The sequence below is a fragment of the Carettochelys insculpta genome, chromosome 15, assembly GCF_033958435.1.
Source record: "Carettochelys insculpta isolate YL-2023 chromosome 15, ASM3395843v1, whole genome shotgun sequence".
Classification (NCBI taxonomy): Eukaryota; Metazoa; Chordata; order Testudines; family Carettochelyidae; genus Carettochelys; species Carettochelys insculpta.
Genome location: NC_134151.1, coordinates 31,972,405 through 31,990,090, shown reverse-complemented (window position 1 = coordinate 31,990,090; position 17,686 = coordinate 31,972,405). Strand labels below are relative to the sequence as shown.

Genomic DNA, 17,686 nt, shown 5'->3' with positions numbered 1-17,686 from the left:
GCACACACACAATAGTGCAAAAACTTGGCTTCCAAGGTGCTCTCTCCCTTCCCTGCCCTGGGCAGGTGAGTTGCTTGTAGCTCAGCCAGGGACCTCTCCTCAGCTGTGCCCCTCCTGCTGGTGCGAGCTGGGGGGCAAGGGGCCAAGTGGAATACTGCGTGTGCCCCCCAGTTCCAGGCTGCTCCTTCCACCCATCACACGCGTGTACAGAAAGTCTGAGCAGCGAGTGCAGCGAGGAAGCCGGCCACAAGGAAAAGCTGCCAGGAAATGACACAGGAAGCAATTCAGGAAGATGTGGCCTTCCGTATCGCTTCCGAAGGATTTCCTGGAAAGTTTATTTTTGCTTCTTTTTAATTAAAAACCATTGTGGTCTGCCCTCATCCATGTGTCTTCCCACACGCCTCCATGGGAACTGAGCCAGCAGGGAGGGAGTGTCCTAGCAGTCCACCTGTCACCGCTAATGCACCATCCTTCCAGGCCTTCAGAATGTGTATGGGAGACCTCCAGTGAGGAGAGAAACTGCAGCAGAGCCGGGGTCATTTCTGTGACACCCTTGTGCACTGTTGGCTCTACATGCAGCTCTTGGACTCAGCATTTCTGGGAGGATGATTATCAGCAATCGGCGAGGGACCCTCAGACTGCCACCTGGCAGATTCTCACAGTACTCTCCACCTCAGAAGACCCTCCTCCAAGATCCCCAGGGCAGGTGTAATGGCATCACATCGTAAGATGGCGAGCTTGGCTTAGGGCACTAACTTCTAGTGGCCAAGTTTTCAAAGGCTGATGTCACCCTGACTTGGACAGTTGGCGCACTCACTGGCTGTACCTTTGCATCCTAAATTTGCATGTGCAAACTGAGCGCTACAACCCCATGCACCCTTTCCTTGCAAGTGTGGAAGATGGTCATTTAGAAATCACACCGAACTAGGCATCAGCAGCAGCTGGGTTCTGATCCTAGCTTAATCACATACACCAGTGGTGACTTTGCCCCATCTCTTAATTATGCTAAGCCTCAGTTTACCCATCTGTAAATGGGAGGTAATAAAATTTACCCACCCCTAGTGTCGTTGTGAGGCTGAATGCATTAAAGCAGTGGTTCCCAACCATCTGTGACAGTATTGCATGGGGTCCATGAAAAATGATAAATAAAATGATCATAGAAAATAGAAGGGGCTTTGATGGGGGTCTGCATTAGTGAAAAGGTTGGGAACCACTGCCCCGAAGAGTGTAATGAGGAGAGTGTTCATGCTGATGCTGTGACGGATGACAGGCCTGTGCATGCAGGCACATGGGGTCCATTCAGAATGTGAATGGGTAGGGTGAGGATTCCAAAGCCAGCTGGAGGCTTTTGCCAGCTTCTCTCACTCAGACAAATGAGAGTTGTGTGTCTAAAAACCCTGGTCAGTTCTGAAAGCCCCAGGGAGAGTGGCGGCAGCAGGAGGGCATGTTTCACAGTTGCTGCAAAGCCAGCGGTGGCTGTGCCCATGCTGCTGTGCAACTCCCAGGCTCAGTGGGCTCATTCCTGAAAGCCACAGCTGGTTACCTAACCTGACAAATCTGACACTGCCATGCTAGGTCCTGATCCAGCCCCCTCTGAGCTCACTGGCTCTGTTGACCGCCCCCCGACTGACCCCGCCTGCTCTCCTAGGTCTGCCAGCCGCGACATCCGGAAGCAGCAAGCTGCACATTTCACCCAGCGACCCCGAAGTCACCCTCAGTCTCTTGAGCAACTTCTCCCTGATGTGCTCGGGAGAGGCCGAGGTGGTCTGGGAACGGGAGATGCAGCCCATAGCCACGTCAGCTGAGTGGAGAGACGGCGCCTTCACCAGCACGCTCACGCTCTGGAACGTGACAGGCCTCGACACGGGGGAGTACGTCTGCACCTACAACCACTCCCAGAGCCAGAAGCCTGCGGAGAGGAAGGCTGTCTATGTCTTTGTGCCGGGTAGGGGACAGAGCACCCACCCTCCATCTCGGGTGGGTGGAAGCCAGTGGAAGGGTGGGGCTGAATTTGATTGCCCCTCTCCCTGGCAGTGATAAAGGGAGGGGTTTCTGTGCTCTAGCAGTAGGCCTGGGGCAATGACAGGAAGTAAGTGACCCCCATGGGAGTCTGGAGTCACAGGGCTGTATGGACATGCCCCAAAGCCTCTTCCCCCAGCACGGGGGCATGGTGCAGACTGTTAGAAATTCAGTGGCCCAGGTTAAGGGCCCCAGGTGGGGGAGGATCCTGGGAAAGAAAAAGTGAGTGAAACTCACCTGACCGAGCACACGGCCTTGGCTGCACGTGTTCCTAGCTATAACCCCGGCAGCTTCTGGAGAAGTGGAGGAAACGCCCCCGGAGCTCAGAGTGTGCGTCTCCAAGCAGAGGTGCTGTTCCCTCCCGGGGCTAGCTGGGCTACAAAGCCAATTCTTCTGCTGTCTGTCTCCTTCCTCCTGTCTGTTCTGCAGACCCCTCCTTGGTCTTCCTCCCCACCACCTCCGAGGACTCTTTCATCTTCATCAGCAGCTCCAGCGAGGCCACCATCCCGTGCCGCGTGACCGACCCCCACGCCAACGTGACTCTCTACGAGAAGAAGGTCAATATCCCCATTGCCGCAGTCTATGACCAGCAGCAAGGTTTCAGGGGTTTCTTCGAGGACAAGACCTACATCTGCAGGGCAACGCTGGGAGAGCACGAGGTGGACTCCGACCCGTATTATATCTACAGAATCCAGGGTGAGCCACCCTATGGAGCTGCCCTGGTGGGGTGGCTCAGAGGGGCTGGGGCAGGTCTGTCTAAGCTGCAACCTCTGTCCAGGTGAAATAGACTCCCTGCCTCATCCTAGCATGTGGCCTCCAAGGCGGAAAGCATCCAGCTCCTCCCTGGGTGAAGCTGGTGCTGCGCTGTGGGGAGTTCCCAGGGTGGTGGTCTGCTAGGGAGTGGCCCTGCTGGACACCCCGACTCTCTTGGGTGACAGAGGATTCGGGCACTGCTTGCTCTGGGCTACGTTTTGCCCTCACTTACCCCAATGGCTCCCCATTTGTCTTGCCATCAGGAGCTTGCCCAGGAGCAGAATCCAGATCCGCGGGCTCAGTCAGGTCTCTCCTCTCCCCTTGGGACTGCAGACCCCCCATCCTTCCTGTACAGAGCCGCTCAAACGATGGACCTAGTGTTCCATCTGGGCCCATGCACCCGTCCCTGCTCAGCCTGCAGCTCCAGCCCCTGGGGAAGCTGATCAGGCACTGAAGTGAGCCCCAGGGGGAGCACGTTGGAGCCATGGTGGATTCCACCCTTCCCCGCAGAATTCCGTCGGGCTCCCCGGAATCGCTTTACGATCACGTTGCCGTCCCCACTCCAGAGCGCAGCTCACAGCATGGGACGCTTTGCCATTGGACTCGGCTGCTCGTTTGTATTTGCGGTAAAGTCTACTGGTCAGAGCCCTGTATCATTGGGCACTGCACAGCCCTAGACCAAAGGGGCTGTCTCTGCCCTGGAGAGCCTATAGGCTCAGCAGAGACAAGAGACACCAGGTAGATGATAACAGGCTGACAGGGGAACACAAGGAAGCAAGAAGGTGGCAGCAGTCAGTGGGGTAGGCAGGATCCCAGCATACCAGTCCCTGGGGTTTGTCTCTCCCGAGCACTGATTCACCCCTGGCTGTGTCACTCCCTCCTCTCTAGTCTCCTCCCTGAACGTTTCCATCAGCGCAGTGCAGACCATGGTGAAACGAGGCGAAAACATCACCGTGATGTGCACTGTGAGCGGCAACGAAGTGGTCGATTTCAGCTGGTTTTACCCTCGCCAGGAGGTGAGTGCCGTGGTACATGCTCTGTCGCCAACTGGCAGCCCCTTCCCTCGAGCAACGTCAAAGGATGAGGGGGGCCTGGCGACCCACGGCGTGTGTTCCCTTCCCAGCCATGTCTGCATCCTGGCCCAGAGGCGCACAGTGGGGTCCAACAGGGCAGCCTGCTTCGTGGCAGTACCCCGGGACGTGGCACCCCCAGGCAGCGCCCAGCTGGCATCTGGCCACCTGCCACTCACAGCATGTTGCATGTCTCCCTCACTGCCTGTCTCCTACAGGCCTCAGCTCGAGGGCCTTGGCCCCTTAGTTCAAGTGACTCATGCAACCAGTTCAGGCTTTGGCGCATTGGCCAAGAGAGCTGCTCTCAGGGTTTGAATTGCTGTCGGGCTCTGGTGCATGAGGCCATCACACGTCCATCACCAAGCCCAAGAGGGACGAGATACCCCACAGGGTTCCCAACAGCAGCTGGGAGCAGTGTTCCCTGTAAGCTGAGCGCTTGGGCAGCTGCCCAGGAGAGATTCAAGTTCCGCTCAGCAGAGCGCCCACAGCCCCCCACAGCTGCCTGCCTGCATTCCTATTGGCGGTGCACATCTGCACCTGCCTTGGTGCAAAAAGCAACGTTTATTCCACCCACAGAGGGGAACAAATTAGAGGAAGCTCTGGGACTGTGACCTCACAGCCCTGGCTGCCTGGAAGGTGGGGTGTAGCTGGCCCGGCAAGACCATTGTACCTCCAACTTGTGAGGTCACAGCCTCTGTCTGAGACACGTACTTACCTGATGGTCTCACGGTTGTTAACCCTCCTGGGAGGTAAGGAAGTGCCATGATTCCTTTTTGACAGGTGGGAAACTGAGGCATGGAGTGACTACCTGGCCTGTGCAAGGCTACTGATGTGGCAAGCAGGGGGCTGAACCCAGTTGTCCTAAGTCCAAGGCTGGTGCCCTAAACCATCCTCCCTCTGTGGGGCCTAGGTCTGCTGTGCTGCTCCTTCTCCCAGCTGGCTGGGGCTGCTGTGTCTGTGGAAGCAATGCAGGGCTCAGGTCAAGCCAACAAAGACAGGAGGGAGAGCAGCGGGGAGGTGCTGCTCCCTGGAGCCCAGGCTTGGTGGGAGAGCTGTTCTGCCCTTACGATGCTCCCCACCCCGGGGGAAGAGTAACCCTGTCGGTGCCTAAGAAGCAGGGCTGGTGACATCCTAAGGGAGTGTCATCTGGTGTTCCAGCCCCTGGAGCCCCAGCCCTGAGGCACGGCCAGAGCCCCAGTCATGGCTGACCCTGTAGTGAGTTGTGCAGCTGGAGAAGGCCACGGGCCTGCACTGCCTCGGCTGTGTGAGCCACACAATCTCATCCCTGTAGAGCTCTGATCTCCCAGGCCGGGGTGTCTCCTCTCTCCCCTGCGCAGGCGGGTAAGGCCATGACGCCGGTGACAGAATTCTTGCCCGGATCCAGCCATGACATCCGCTCCATCGTAACCATCCAGAACGCAGAGCTGGAGGACGCGGGCGTCTACAGCTGCCACGTCTCTGAGGTCTACCACCAGAATACGGACAGGAAGGACATTGAGATCAGTGTGATTGGTGCGTTGTCACATGCTCAGGGTCAGCTAGCTCTGTCTCCTTTCTCTGCCCGTGCCACCCAGGTCTGGCATCACCCTTTCCCCCACCCCAGACCTTCTCCTCTCCGGGGGGAGAAGGGGTGCTACAGGCCTCAGCTCGAGGGCTGGGCCTCTTCGCTCAAGAGGGAGGTGCTGATCCTGCTCCCTTCTGACCCTCTGCAGAGCACGGCTTTGTGAGGATCCACACCAGTCTGAATGACATCGAGCTGGCTGAGGTGCACAAGAGCCACATCCTCCAGGTGGAGATTGAGGCCTATCCACTGCCAACCATCGTGTGGCTGAAAGACAACAAAACCCTGACAGTGGGGAACAGCAGCGAATTCACCCTCACCAGCAGGATCTTGTCAGAGACCAGGTGAGGAGGCTCCTGTGGGTGGGACATGCCCCGCAGGCCGCAGACAGCTGTGGCTAGGGCCCAGTGAGAGAGCCGCTCCCATTTGGAGTGGAGCAGGATGGGAATTCTCAGTGTGCCACCAGCACTAGCAGTCTACGCAGCATGACGTTCTTCACACTAACCCTGACTCGATTATTTGCTGTGTGATTCCTGTGCAAGCCTCAGGGCTCGGCTGCCTGGGAGTGAAGCACCCCACTCCGCCTCTTGGGCACCAGGGAGCATCTTCCCATCTTCACTGTGTGGAATCCTTTTCCCTCCAGGTATCAAACCATTCTGACCCTGGTACGGGTGAAGCAGAAAGAAGGGGGACTCTACACCGTCCGGGCGTTCCATGAGGATGACACTCAGGAGCTGTCCTTCCACCTGCAAATTAATGGTGAGGAGGCAGCGCCACTGGCCTTTGATACAGCGGGTGTTAGACAGGGTTCTAGCAACTCCCTCCGCAATTCACAGTGGGACACAAAGACTCAGCAGCTCAGACTGCTGCCCCATGGGGTCATTGCTCTCAGAAGAACAGACGGACACAGACAACACCCTCACTCGACATGCTGCAGGAAGCAGACCACGGCTCCGCACTAGGAAAAGGATTGGCACTGTTGTCTGTTGAAACACAGCAATGCTATTGCTGTGTGCGTACAACAAACAACTGAAGGCAGATGGAAGCTTCCCATGTGGTCCGTCAGGTGGCAGTGAGCATTATGCCGCCTGTCTGTCTTCCCGCCTAAAATGGGTCAGAAGATGCCTGTTGTTTTTTGCAGGAAATTTTGGGGGAGGAAATTTGTAGGTTTTTTTTTTTTCTGATTTGGGGTTTGGATTTTTTAATTCCCCAGGAATTATTATAGATTTTCTATGAAAAACCAGACTCGCAAAAGATTGTTCGTTTTCATAACTATTTTCAATCAAATTTTCCCAACTTTCAGAATTCCAGAAATGCTTTTCCAAAACCATATGTTCACTTTGCTCAAAAAGCCTTTTAAAAATCACTGGAAAAATCTCAACATCCCTCCCGCTCTCCCAGCCATTTGTACCCCCCGTGGCTTGTGAACCCATAGTGACATGGATGCAGGCCTAGCAGACCCAGCAGAGCGGAGCTGACCTCACTTACACTGGCTCAATCTCTGCCCACCCGAGGTAGAGGAGAGTTGGCTGCCAGTTCCCTACCAGCTACCAGGGCAGCGTGGGAGGGTGACCTACCCTCTGCCCCGCTGCGGCACCTCACGTTCTGCCTCCAGCAGAGGAATTCAGGGAGGAGATCTGCTCCTCCTCCAGCCACCAGCTGGGGCCCTAAAATTGCATGGCTGTTGCTGAAAGCACTGTGGCTGTGCATACAACCAGCCCAGGCCTCTCCTCCACCCGCTGCAGGGTGGTTACTCACTTCATGCCGGTTGCCAGCATGGACTGTTCCCACCAGTCCCTCCCCCACCCCTCCAAGTGCACTTGGTGCTGTGAGACCTCGTGTGGCTCCACTCACGGGGCATTCTGCCCTCCAGCCAGGCCAGCTGCCCCCCTCTCCCCATTGCAGGACCGTCGCTCCCCTCCTGTGGGCAAAGCAAATGGCTGACTCTCTTCTCCCTTCCCAGTGCCGGCCAGCGTGCTGCAGCTGAAGGAGAACAGGAATGTCAGCAGCGGGGAGCAGACAGTCACGTGCTTCACGGAAGGGATGCCTGAGCCACAGCTGAGCTGGTTCACCTGCAGCAACATCAAAGGGTGAGTGGGGCCTGGTGACCCCCAGCGTGCTTTCCCTTCCCAGCTCTGCCTCGACTGACAGTGGTGCTGGGTGTCCCCTTCCCCGTAGCTGCCCTGTCATGCCCCCCTGCTATGAGAAGTGGGGAACTGGACATCGAGGGGTATTGCCTGCCCCATGCTCAGAGCGCGTACCCTGTATCTGGCTGGGAAAAACCAGGACTGAATTTTATTGCATCTTTGAAAAGTTTCCATGCAGCTTGCAGGGATTTTACTCTAGTTACTCTACCTTTTAATTTCTGCTTAACTAACCTCCTCATTTTTGTGTAATTCCCCTTTTTGAAATTAAATACCAGAGTGTTAGACTGTGGTATTTAATTTCAAAAAGGGGAATTACACAAAAATAAGGAGGTTAGTTAAGCAGAAATTAAAAGGTAGAGTAACTAGAGTAAAATCCCTGCAAGCTGCGTGGAAACTTTTCAAAGATACCATATTAGAGGCCCAACTTAAATGTATACTCCAAATTAAAAAACACAGTAAGAGGCCTAAAAAAGAGCCACCATGGCTTAACAACTATGTAAAAGAGGCAGTGAGAGATAAAAAGGCATCTTTTAAAAAGTGGAAGTCAGATCCTAGTGATCAAAATAGAAAGGAACATAAACACTGCCAAATTAAATGTAAAAATGTAATAAGAAAAGCCAAAAAAGATTTTGAGGAACAGTTAGTCATAAATTCAAAAAACAATAGTAAAATGTTTTTTAAGTACATTAGAAGCAGGAAGCCTGCTAAAAAAGCAGTGGGGCCCCTGGACAATAGAGACATAAAAGGAGCAATCAAGGAAAGTAATGCCATTGCGGAAAAACTAAATGATTTCTTTGCTTCAGTCTTCATGGCTGAGGATGTTAGAGAGATTCCCAAATCTGAGCCGTCCTTTATAGGTGACAAATCTGAGGAACTGTCCCAGATTGAAGTGTCATTAGAGGAGGTTTTGGAACTAATTGATAAGCTAAACAGTCACAAGTCTCCGGGACCGGATGGTATTCACCCAAGGGTTCTGAAAGAACTCAAATGTGAAATTGTGGAACTATAAACGGTGGTTTGTAACCTATCCTTTAAATCAGCTTCTGTACTCAATGATTGGAAGACAGCTAATGTAACACCAATATTTAAAAAGGGCTCTAAAGGAGACCCTAGCAATTATAGACCGATAAGTCTAACGTCAGTACCGGGCAAATTAGTAGAAACAATAGTAAAGAATAAAATTGTCAGACACGTAGAGGAACATGATTTGTTGAGCAAAAGTCAACATGGTTTCTGTAAAGGGAAGTCGTGGCTTACTAATCCATTAGAGTTCTTTGAAGGGGTTAACAAGCATGCGGACGGGGTGATCCAGTAGACATAGTATACTTAGATTTCCAGAAAGCCTTTGACACAGTCCCTCACCAAAGGCTCTTATGTAAGTTAGGTGGTCATGGGATAGGAGGAAAGCTCCTTTCATGGATTGAGAACTGGTTAAAAGACAGGAAACAAAGGGTAGGAATAAATGGTAAATTTTCACAGTGGAAGGGGGTAACTAGTGGCGTTCCCCAAGGATCAGTCCTGGGATCAATCTTGTTCAACTTATTTGTCAATGATCTAGAGAAAGGGGTAAGCAGTGAGGTGGCAAAGTTTGCAGATGACACCAAACTGTTCAGGATAGTCAAAACCAAAGCAGACTGTGAAGAACTTCAAAAAGATCTCAGCAAACTGAGTGATTGGGTGGCAAAATGGCAAATGAAATTTAATGTGGGTAAGTGTAAGGTAATGCACATTGGAAAAAATAACTCCAATTATACATACAATATGATGGGGGCAAATTTAGCTACAACAGATCAGGAAAGGGATCTTTGGAATTGTAGTTGATAGTTCTCTGAAAACATCCACACAGTGTGCAGTGGCAGTCAGTAAAGCAAATAGGATGTTAGGAATAATTAAAAAAGGGATAGAAAATAAGATGAAGAATATCTTACTTCCCCTATATAAAACTATGGTACGCCCACATCTTGAGTACTGCGTGCAGATGTGGTCTCCTCACCTCAAAAAAGATATATTGGCGTTAGAAAAGGTTCAGAAAAGGGCAACTAAAATGATTAAGGGTTTGGAAAGGGTCCCATATGAGGTGAGGCTAGAGAGACTGGGACTTTTCAGTCTAGAAAAGAGGAGACTGAGGGACGATATGATAGAGGTGTATAAAATCATGAATGGTACGGAGAAAGTGAATACAGAAAAGTTATTTGCTTGTTCCTATAATATAAAAACTAGAGGACAGCAAATGAAATTAATGGGTAGCAGTTTCAAAACAAATAAAAGAAAGTTTTTCTTCACGCAGCGCACAGTCAACCTGTGGAACTCCTTACCAGAGGACTCTGTGAAGGCCAGGACTAACAGAGTTTAAAAAAAGAGCTCGATAAATATTTGGAGGTTAGGTCCATAGATGGCTATTAGCAAGGGGTAAGGTATGGTGACTAGCCTTTTGTCGAAGGCGGGAGATGGATGGCAGGAGACAAATTGCTTGGTCATTGTCTTCGGTTCACCTCCTCTGGGGCACCTGGCATTGGCTACTGTCGGCAGACAGGATACTGGGCTAGATGGACCTTTGGTCTGACCCAGTATGGCCATTCTTACGTTCTTATGCATAATTGGTGCAGCTGTGTGTTTATTTAGTGCTGCATGATCTCAGCCCTGAAGGAGTTTAGACCTCTGCTAGGAGATGGACATCTGGTTTTTCATTTATATGACCATAGTGCCTAGCAGTACCAGCCCCCACAAGGATCCGCCTTGCAGAGGGGGTACAGACACAGCACGGAGGAGTCCCTTCCCAGTAGTTTAGGTATAAGCCAAGAGACAGCAGGTGAACAGGGGCAGGCAGATGGGGGAAATGTTGCGAGGCTGTTGGCCAATGAGACAGGCAGCAGTCATAGCACAGATGAATCAAGTCATTTAGGAGCTGATCTTGGGCCTGTTTAATATGGCTACGGTCTAGCGCAGTCTCACCAGTCCTCAACAAAGTTCCCTCCAATCCAGGGTTTCCCAAACACAGATGGCCATTACATGCAAAAAGGGTCACAGGCCAGGCTGGGCGGCTCCCCAGGTGGCTCTTATGAAGCTGTTCACATTGAAATGGTACTTCAACTTCTTAATTGGTTTAACAGCTGTCTGGCAGTTAAACCAATCAGTTAAATTAGTACCATTTCAGTGCTTCACCCCCTGCATGTGAAAAAGGTATAGGGCAGAGAGCTCAGGAGCCCAAGGAGCAGTGCCCAACTCAGGTGAAGTAGGTGGAGGGAGGGGGTTGGCAGGCTGAAGCCTGGGCCTAGGGGTTGAGAGCCTGTCTGGGCTGCACTCCCACCAGCTTCCAGTCAGGAGTCCCCTGCACACAGCTGGGGTTCCCTGGCTGGTGCTGCTGGTCCAGGGGTCCCCTCAGCACCCAGTGGAGTCAGCACCCCAGCCAGCTTCCAGCTGTGGGGGTTGGGGATCCTCCCTGCACCCAGCTAGGGGTTCTGCAGCTGGCACTGCCTGCCCAGGGCTTAGCGCCCCAGCCAGCTTCCAGCTACAGGAGTCGGGGGTCCCCCCACATCTGGGCAGCTGGTGATGCCAGCTGGAGCTCCATGCCCCAGCCAGCTTCTAGCCGTGGGGGTGCCTGTGCCTCCCCTATCCCCCTTCAGCCTCTGCGTGTGACTCCCCAAGCCCCTGACTGTGGGGTTTGAGCTGGGGGGAGCAGTCTGGGGATGAGTGTCTTTCCACCACCACAACTCTAACTATAGTAAATGTAGCGTTACTATTATAGTAGTAGCAACGATGGGTCCTGTGGCACCTTATAGACTAACAGAGAAGTTTTGAGCATGAGTTTTTGTGAGCAAAGACTCACTTCATCAGATGCTGGACCAGCATCTGATGAAGTGAGTCTGTGCTCACAAAAGCTCATGCTCAAAACTTTTCTGTTAGTCTGTAAGGTGCCACAGGACCCTTCGTTGCTGTTACAGATCCAGACTAACACGGCTACCCCTCTGATATTATAGTAATGTATTTCTCCTTTTCTATGAAATAACCACTATGACTATATAAACAGGAGGGGGCACAATTTTATATTCTTGCCTCAGGCACAAAATTAGCCACTTACAGCTCTGCCCCCCACCCACCTGCCAGTTTTGAATTGTCTTGGGCCACCAAGTCTTCCTGAATTGTCAAAGTGGGTCCCCCTCTGGAAAAGGTTGGAAACCGCTGCTGTCTTTCCCATCCAAGTGCGGACTGATTTTTATGTGCAGCCCGGCATGTGTGAATACGCACCACCAGCCAAACCTAGCTGTGGATGTGCCGCTGAGCAGTGGTATTGGGATCTCCTGAGTGGCCGTGCCGGTGCCCAGCTTCCAAGGAATGCTGCTGAATCTCCCGTTTTTCTTTTCCAACGCCCTCTATTATTTCTCCTGGGACCCACAAAAAGCAGTGTTTGCTGCAGCCGTGCCCTGTTTTAAAGCTCCATTAACGGTGCAGCAGAGCTCGGAGCTGTGCTGTGGGAAGTGGACTCCGGCGGTTTGTTCCCACCAGCCCTTGCAGTTAGCTTGTATCACTTGCTGCTCACCGGGCAAAGGGCTGGAATAGCTGCCTTGGAACAGAAACTGAGATGGGGCCTGCCTGAGCCCCCTTAGCATCCCCCCAGCTCATCAGTGATGGTTCAAGAGATTCTAACAAACCAAGGGGTCTGCGCTGGCTGTTTCAGTAGGGACAGAGCGACAGGGAAGTCAGGGGCTGGGAAGCTCACTGGGGAACGAGCTGTTGCCCTCAAGCATGTGCAGGGCACTGGGAGGGTCACAGAGAGCAGAAACAGAATGTGGCTCCCCTAGTCCCCTCTAGCCCCTGGTCTAAATACAGCATCCGGCAGTGTCGGGCACCCAGGATTGTCTCCCATATCTGGCTTTTCCACCTGGAAGGTGCGGCACCCAAGAGCAGCCCACCCAGCTGCTGGGGAACGACTCGGAGGAGATAGACCTGCAGACCAGTACCCTGTACCACGAGACGCTGAAGGTTTACCATGTGAACAGCAGGCTGCGGCTGCGCCAGGTGGACAAGCCGCAGCTCATCAGATGCTCCGTGCAGAACCTCCTGGGCAGTAATTATCAGGACATCACCCTGGTCCCGCATGGTGAGTCTGCAGGTCTCAGTGCTGTGTGCTGGAAGCTTAGTCCAGGCTGGGGGACTATGCTGTCCCTGGTGTCTGCAGCCTTCCACCTCTGCTGCTGGAGCAGCATAGCTGGAGCCTTTGGTGCCCGTTGGATGTGACCAAAACCGTCCTCATCCATATGCAGAATACGCAGCTGCGTAGAGCACCGGAAAATCTGGGGCACTGCTGGGTCTTTACGTCCACCCACCTGCCTCTTCCTTCTCCCTGCTCTGTGGCTTGGCTCCCTTGAGAAGGAGCTAGTCAGGAGTGGGAAAAGCCGGCCAGAGTTGTTAGCAGAACATTGAACCATTCCTTCAAGCAGTAACGAGGCCATTTATTTGCCGATCCCAGGTACAGACTGCCGGTTTCTGAATGTACTGTGTGAGTCAACAGGAGCTTCATTTAAAATTTATGTTCAAATATTTCATTAATGTGTTCCTGAGGATTATAAAAGCTCATCTCAAAATAATTGCTCCCCTCTGCCGGCTGCCATTGGGCAGAGGGGCACTGTTTCATAATACTGCATAGGGCCCCAGAAATCCTAAGGATGTTCCTGTCTGTGGCCAACAGCTTGTGCCATCTGCATGAGGCAACTTCAGTGTCTGGTATGCACATGCTTTGCCTGTCTGGATAAAATAGCCCTGTTCCTCCCTCTCCTGGCGGGTCTTCCTGGGGCTCCTGCCTCCTGCTTTGGAGTCTGTCCCCGAAGGGTAAAGTTTAAATGCCCCTGGCTCCGCACAACCCTCTGTCCCGACACTGAGCAGTAGAACCTGGGAGTGGGGGGTGGATATGCCAGCGCCAGACCCCCTGGCATCCAGGGCAGAGGAGAGCAGGGTGTTGGGCGCGAGCAGATAACAAGCAGACAATTGCCCTTAGTGTATTTGCCCAGCACTCATGTTAGCCCTTGTTATCCAGGCTGCAGGCACTAGAGGGAGCCACGCACTCAGGGCTGAGCCTAGGCTACTGCAGAAGACCCTGTGCTGAAGGCTCAGCTGGGCCAGCACCCACAGAGCGGGAGCTCATGGTCTCCTACTACGCACGGCTCTGTTCTCACCCAGGAGTCAAATCGCCTCCAAAAGCCTCTGGCCCCAGGGAGCCTGTCCTGCAGCAAAGGGGCTGGAGTGTCCCCACTAATTCCTTCCCCCCCGCAGTGCAATGGAGAGCCCTCCCTGCCCCCGCGCCCCTCGGGGATTGATTCTAGGTTCTGAGAATCAGACCCTCTGATGGGGGGCACAGGGCAGTTGCATGGGGGCCTGGCACTCTGGGCTCCTTAAAATGCTGTGGCAGCTGTACTCCGCTGTTCCACATGGCTCTGAGGCGGGACAGCGCCCCGGTGTGAGCAACACTAAGGGCTGACCGCCCTTGGCCCCGTCCTTCTGCCCTTGGCCCCGCCCCTTCTAGGACACAGTGCTGGGTCCCCTCCCCTCTTGCTCCAAGGCCCATGGTGGCTGTCAGCTCCACTGCTGGGAACATCATCCAGGGTTACCCTGAGCCCAGCAGAGAAGGGAGAGTCCGGCTGGTCTGGGTCAGTGAACACGTTTGGTAAAGCCAGCCAGGGGCACCATCCAGGTCTGCCTGAGGGTTGTTTGCTGCCAGTTTCTGAGGACCGGATGAGAAGCACCAAACTGTGCCCCAGGCCCATGAGAACTGACGTGCAGGACGGTATTTATGGGACCAGACAGGGCGGGCTCTTGGCGTGGGGTGGTTCAGACCAGGCTGTCTTGGCTAGTTTCCCCGAGCGGGTGCCCTGAGCTGCCCAGGCTGCGTCGGGCTGGAGGGATCTGATTGTTTCCCACATGGTTCTTGTTGCAGCCTTGCCCTTTAAGGTGGTGCTCATCTTAGCCATCCTGGCTGTGGTGGTGGTGCTCATGGTCATCGTCCTGGTGATCTTCATCGTCATGTGGCGTAAGGTCAGGGTGAGCCCCACACCCCCCCGGGACTCAGAGATGGGGCGGTCTCCTTCCTTTGATTGCATGTGCTGAAAGGGCCTGGCCGTGCTGCCATGGGCTCCCCCTTTTCCAGCTCTGCTGTGCTGCGCTGGAGCCCAGCGGGCTCAGACAGCCACCCAGCCTCCCCGGGGTGAGGCACAGCAGGGCCATCGCCCTGCAGGGCTGTAGGAGGCAGAGGGTGCAGGGGACAGCTCCCAGCGCAGTCCCTGGCTCAGCTGTCTCTGCAGGCTGCTCTGAGATCTCTCTTCTCCCCTCCGCACCCTTCTCCAGAAGCCGCGCTACGAAATCCGCTGGAAGGTGATCGAGTCGGTCAGCTCCGACGGGCACGAGTACATCTACGTGGATCCTATGCAGCTGCCCTATGACTGCAGCTGGGAGTTCTCCAGGGACAAGCTGGTGCTAGGTAGGGGGAGCTGACAGGGGAACCGTGTGCTCAGCAGGAGTCTCCATGGGTCAGGAAGCGTAGAAAGAATGGGGCCCAATCCCGCATGCCTCATACGCACCCGACTGCCCGGACAGCCATGCAAGACGTGTGTGACAGATGTGCTTTCATGGGCTCTGTATGTCACCAGCCAGCGAGGCCCTTAGCCTGTCGCTGGCTGGAGCAATTGCACAATCCAGGCAGGGAGTCTCAGTGGGCTGGGAGGAGGGGCTGTCCATTACCGTCCCCCAAGCCCTGCCCCTTCTCACCCCCCAGGGCACCACGTCCCCAGGACACAGCTTCAGGGACCCCTGGAGGGGCAGTGTCGTGCAGCAGTGCCCCCCAAGTTCCCGTGGTGGCAGGAGCCCCAGGGAGGTGGAGCGAGTGTGCCTGCTGAGGTCTCGGCTCCTGCCACCATGGGAAGTGCGGGGAGGCGACCGCTGCTGCCACCCACCTCAGGGCCCCCCCGCCCCCAGTAATCCCTGAAGCCACATCCTCAGGGGCAGGGCACCTTGGGGAGGAGAGGGAGGGGCAATGGTGAGAAGGGGCGTGGCTTGGGGAATGGTAACGGACAGTCCTGCTGGGATCCCCAGGCCAGATTGCTCCAGCTGCAGATGGGCCCCAGGCCAGGAGTTTCAGACCCCCATGCTTAGCCCTGAGAGATGCAACATGGGAAGCAACTCCAGCTCCCTCCCAGAGCCTGTGCCTCTTGGAGCGCTCAGGGGATTTCAGTGGGTGGCTTGTGAGGGGGGAGGCTTGTGAGGTACATGCCACAGGGCTGTTCAATCTGGTGGCCCTGCCTCCAGGCCACGCTCCTATGCCCGCTGTGCCTGGGCACTGGTGTGCAGGTCAGGGACAGGAATTCCTCCCCGAGGCCTCACTGCAGCACAAGCCTCTCAGCAGCATGGAGGTGATGTGAGCAGTGTTCCCAGCACAGAAGGGGGCCCCAGAGGCGGGGAGCACTCACCCGACAGGGAGTATCAAAGAACCCCTTCCATTACGGGAATAACAATGTGAGCATCCCCCATTGTCTTCCAGCCCTTCACCGGGAATCTCTGCCCTGGGTAGCTGGGAGAGCAGGGCCGGGACAGAGCACAGGGGGCATAGGTGGGGTGGAAACACCCAGGACTTGCCTCAGGCTCACAAACTGCTGGTAGCCCAGGTCCTGGGGTGGTTGGGAGAGCAGAGAGCTGGGGCTAGGGCCTATTAGAAGTCTGAGGGCAGTTGAGTGCAGGCCTCTGTGAAAATGATTGTGAACTCTGTCAGGAGGAAACCAAGCAGCAAAAAGCATCTCTGAGGACATACCTCTGTGGGAATGGAGCTGTCGAACAGTGCTACCCCTGCGATAGCTGCAGTTCTGCTTGGGAAGGGAGCCCCTCTGCGCCTGGCCAGACATCACAACTACCAGCTACTGCCATTCCCTTCCCTAGGGGATTGCTATGGGGATATAGGGGGCTGTTGTTTTTGCACCACAGGGACACACATTTTCCATGCCACTGCCTCGTGGGCTCCTCCTGCCTGGCCCTCGGAGGGCTGCTGTGATGCTGAACTCTGCATCTCCCCAATGTTCCGCTGCAGGTCGCACTCTCGGTTCTGGCGCCTTCGGCCGAGTGGTGGAGGCAACGGCCCACGGCCTGAGCCATTCGCAGTCCATGATGAGAGTAGCCGTGAAAATGCTCAAGTGTGAGTTTCCTGCCATCTCTCCCCTTCGCTCACTGCCACACTGTCATTCTCTCCTGCACTGTTTCCTGCCCTCACCCCCTTGCTCATTCCCTTTGCCAGGAGACATTCCCTCTCTCTGCAAAGACCCCCGCTGGGACAGTCACTGTCTCCCCGCTCCAAGCCTGACCCAGGCTGGGCTCAGGTTTGCTTGTTCCCAGTGGACTTTAGCAGGGGTTGGTCCCTGGGGCCCCTGCCCAGCACAGACAGATCTACTTTCAGAGCAGCACTGTCTGTCCACAAGGCAGAGGACTAGGTAAGCAGAAATCGAGGCAGTTACTAATGTCAGTATTGTCATCTGGATAAGAACTGTGGAGCTGCAAGCTCCCAGCCATATGCTCAGAGCACACTTCCCTCCAACAGCCTGGTGCTCTGAGTTACCCCAGTTCTCTGAGAGCTGGGATGTGTCAGGGTCGTGCGCTCCTCTCTCACGCCTCCGCGTTCTTATTGCGATGTACTAAGGGGTCTGTTTCACAGCTACTGCCCGGAGCAGTGAGAAGCAGGCCCTGATGTCTGAGCTGAAGATCATGAGCCACCTGGGGCCTCACCTAAACATTGTCAACTTGCTTGGAGCCTGCACGAAAGGAGGTACCCGTCCCCTCCAATCCTCCCTCTAATTTTTAACATCTGTGTGCAGAATAAATTGTGTTGTGTGCACCGAGGCATGTGCTGGTGCGCCCCACCTGCAGAAACACAGGCTGCCGGCTGTGGGCGCTCTGCTAACCACTCGGGTGGCACCTGAATCTCTCCTGGGTGGCCGCCCAAGTGCTTAGCTTACTGGGAACACTGGTCCCCTCCCCAGGGCATGATCCCCCTTCATCACAGCTGATAAAGCAAACCCTCGATTTAACGGGCCCCGAAATAACAGACTTTGGAAATAACGGACGCTGTCTGCCAGCCACCTCCCCACCCCAAATAAATGGCAGAGACT

General features: G+C 54.6%; 1 protein-coding gene across 3 annotated transcripts in view; it reads left to right on the top strand.

The window, feature by feature from the left end:
- Window positions 1-17,686, top strand: part of PDGFRB (platelet derived growth factor receptor beta) — a 65,999-nt gene that overhangs the window by 26,588 nt on the left and 21,725 nt on the right. For 2 of the 3 annotated variants that reach the window (XM_075009341.1, XM_075009343.1), the window contains exons 3-14: window positions 1,649-1,945; window positions 2,449-2,715; window positions 3,661-3,788; window positions 5,180-5,354; window positions 5,555-5,747; window positions 6,047-6,162; window positions 7,367-7,493; window positions 12,437-12,648; window positions 14,479-14,582; window positions 14,886-15,018; window positions 16,615-16,719; window positions 17,233-17,343. In XM_075009341.1, the coding sequence (XP_074865442.1) occupies window positions 1,649-1,945; window positions 2,449-2,715; window positions 3,661-3,788; window positions 5,180-5,354; window positions 5,555-5,747; window positions 6,047-6,162; window positions 7,367-7,493; window positions 12,437-12,648; window positions 14,479-14,582; window positions 14,886-15,018; window positions 16,615-16,719; window positions 17,233-17,343 (1,968 nt within the window). The remainder of the gene's footprint in view (window positions 1-1,648; window positions 1,946-2,448; window positions 2,716-3,660; window positions 3,789-5,179; window positions 5,355-5,554; window positions 5,748-6,046; window positions 6,163-7,366; window positions 7,494-12,436; window positions 12,649-14,478; window positions 14,583-14,885; window positions 15,019-16,614; window positions 16,720-17,232; window positions 17,344-17,686) is intronic. The other variant, XM_075009344.1, reaches the window with a different exon arrangement.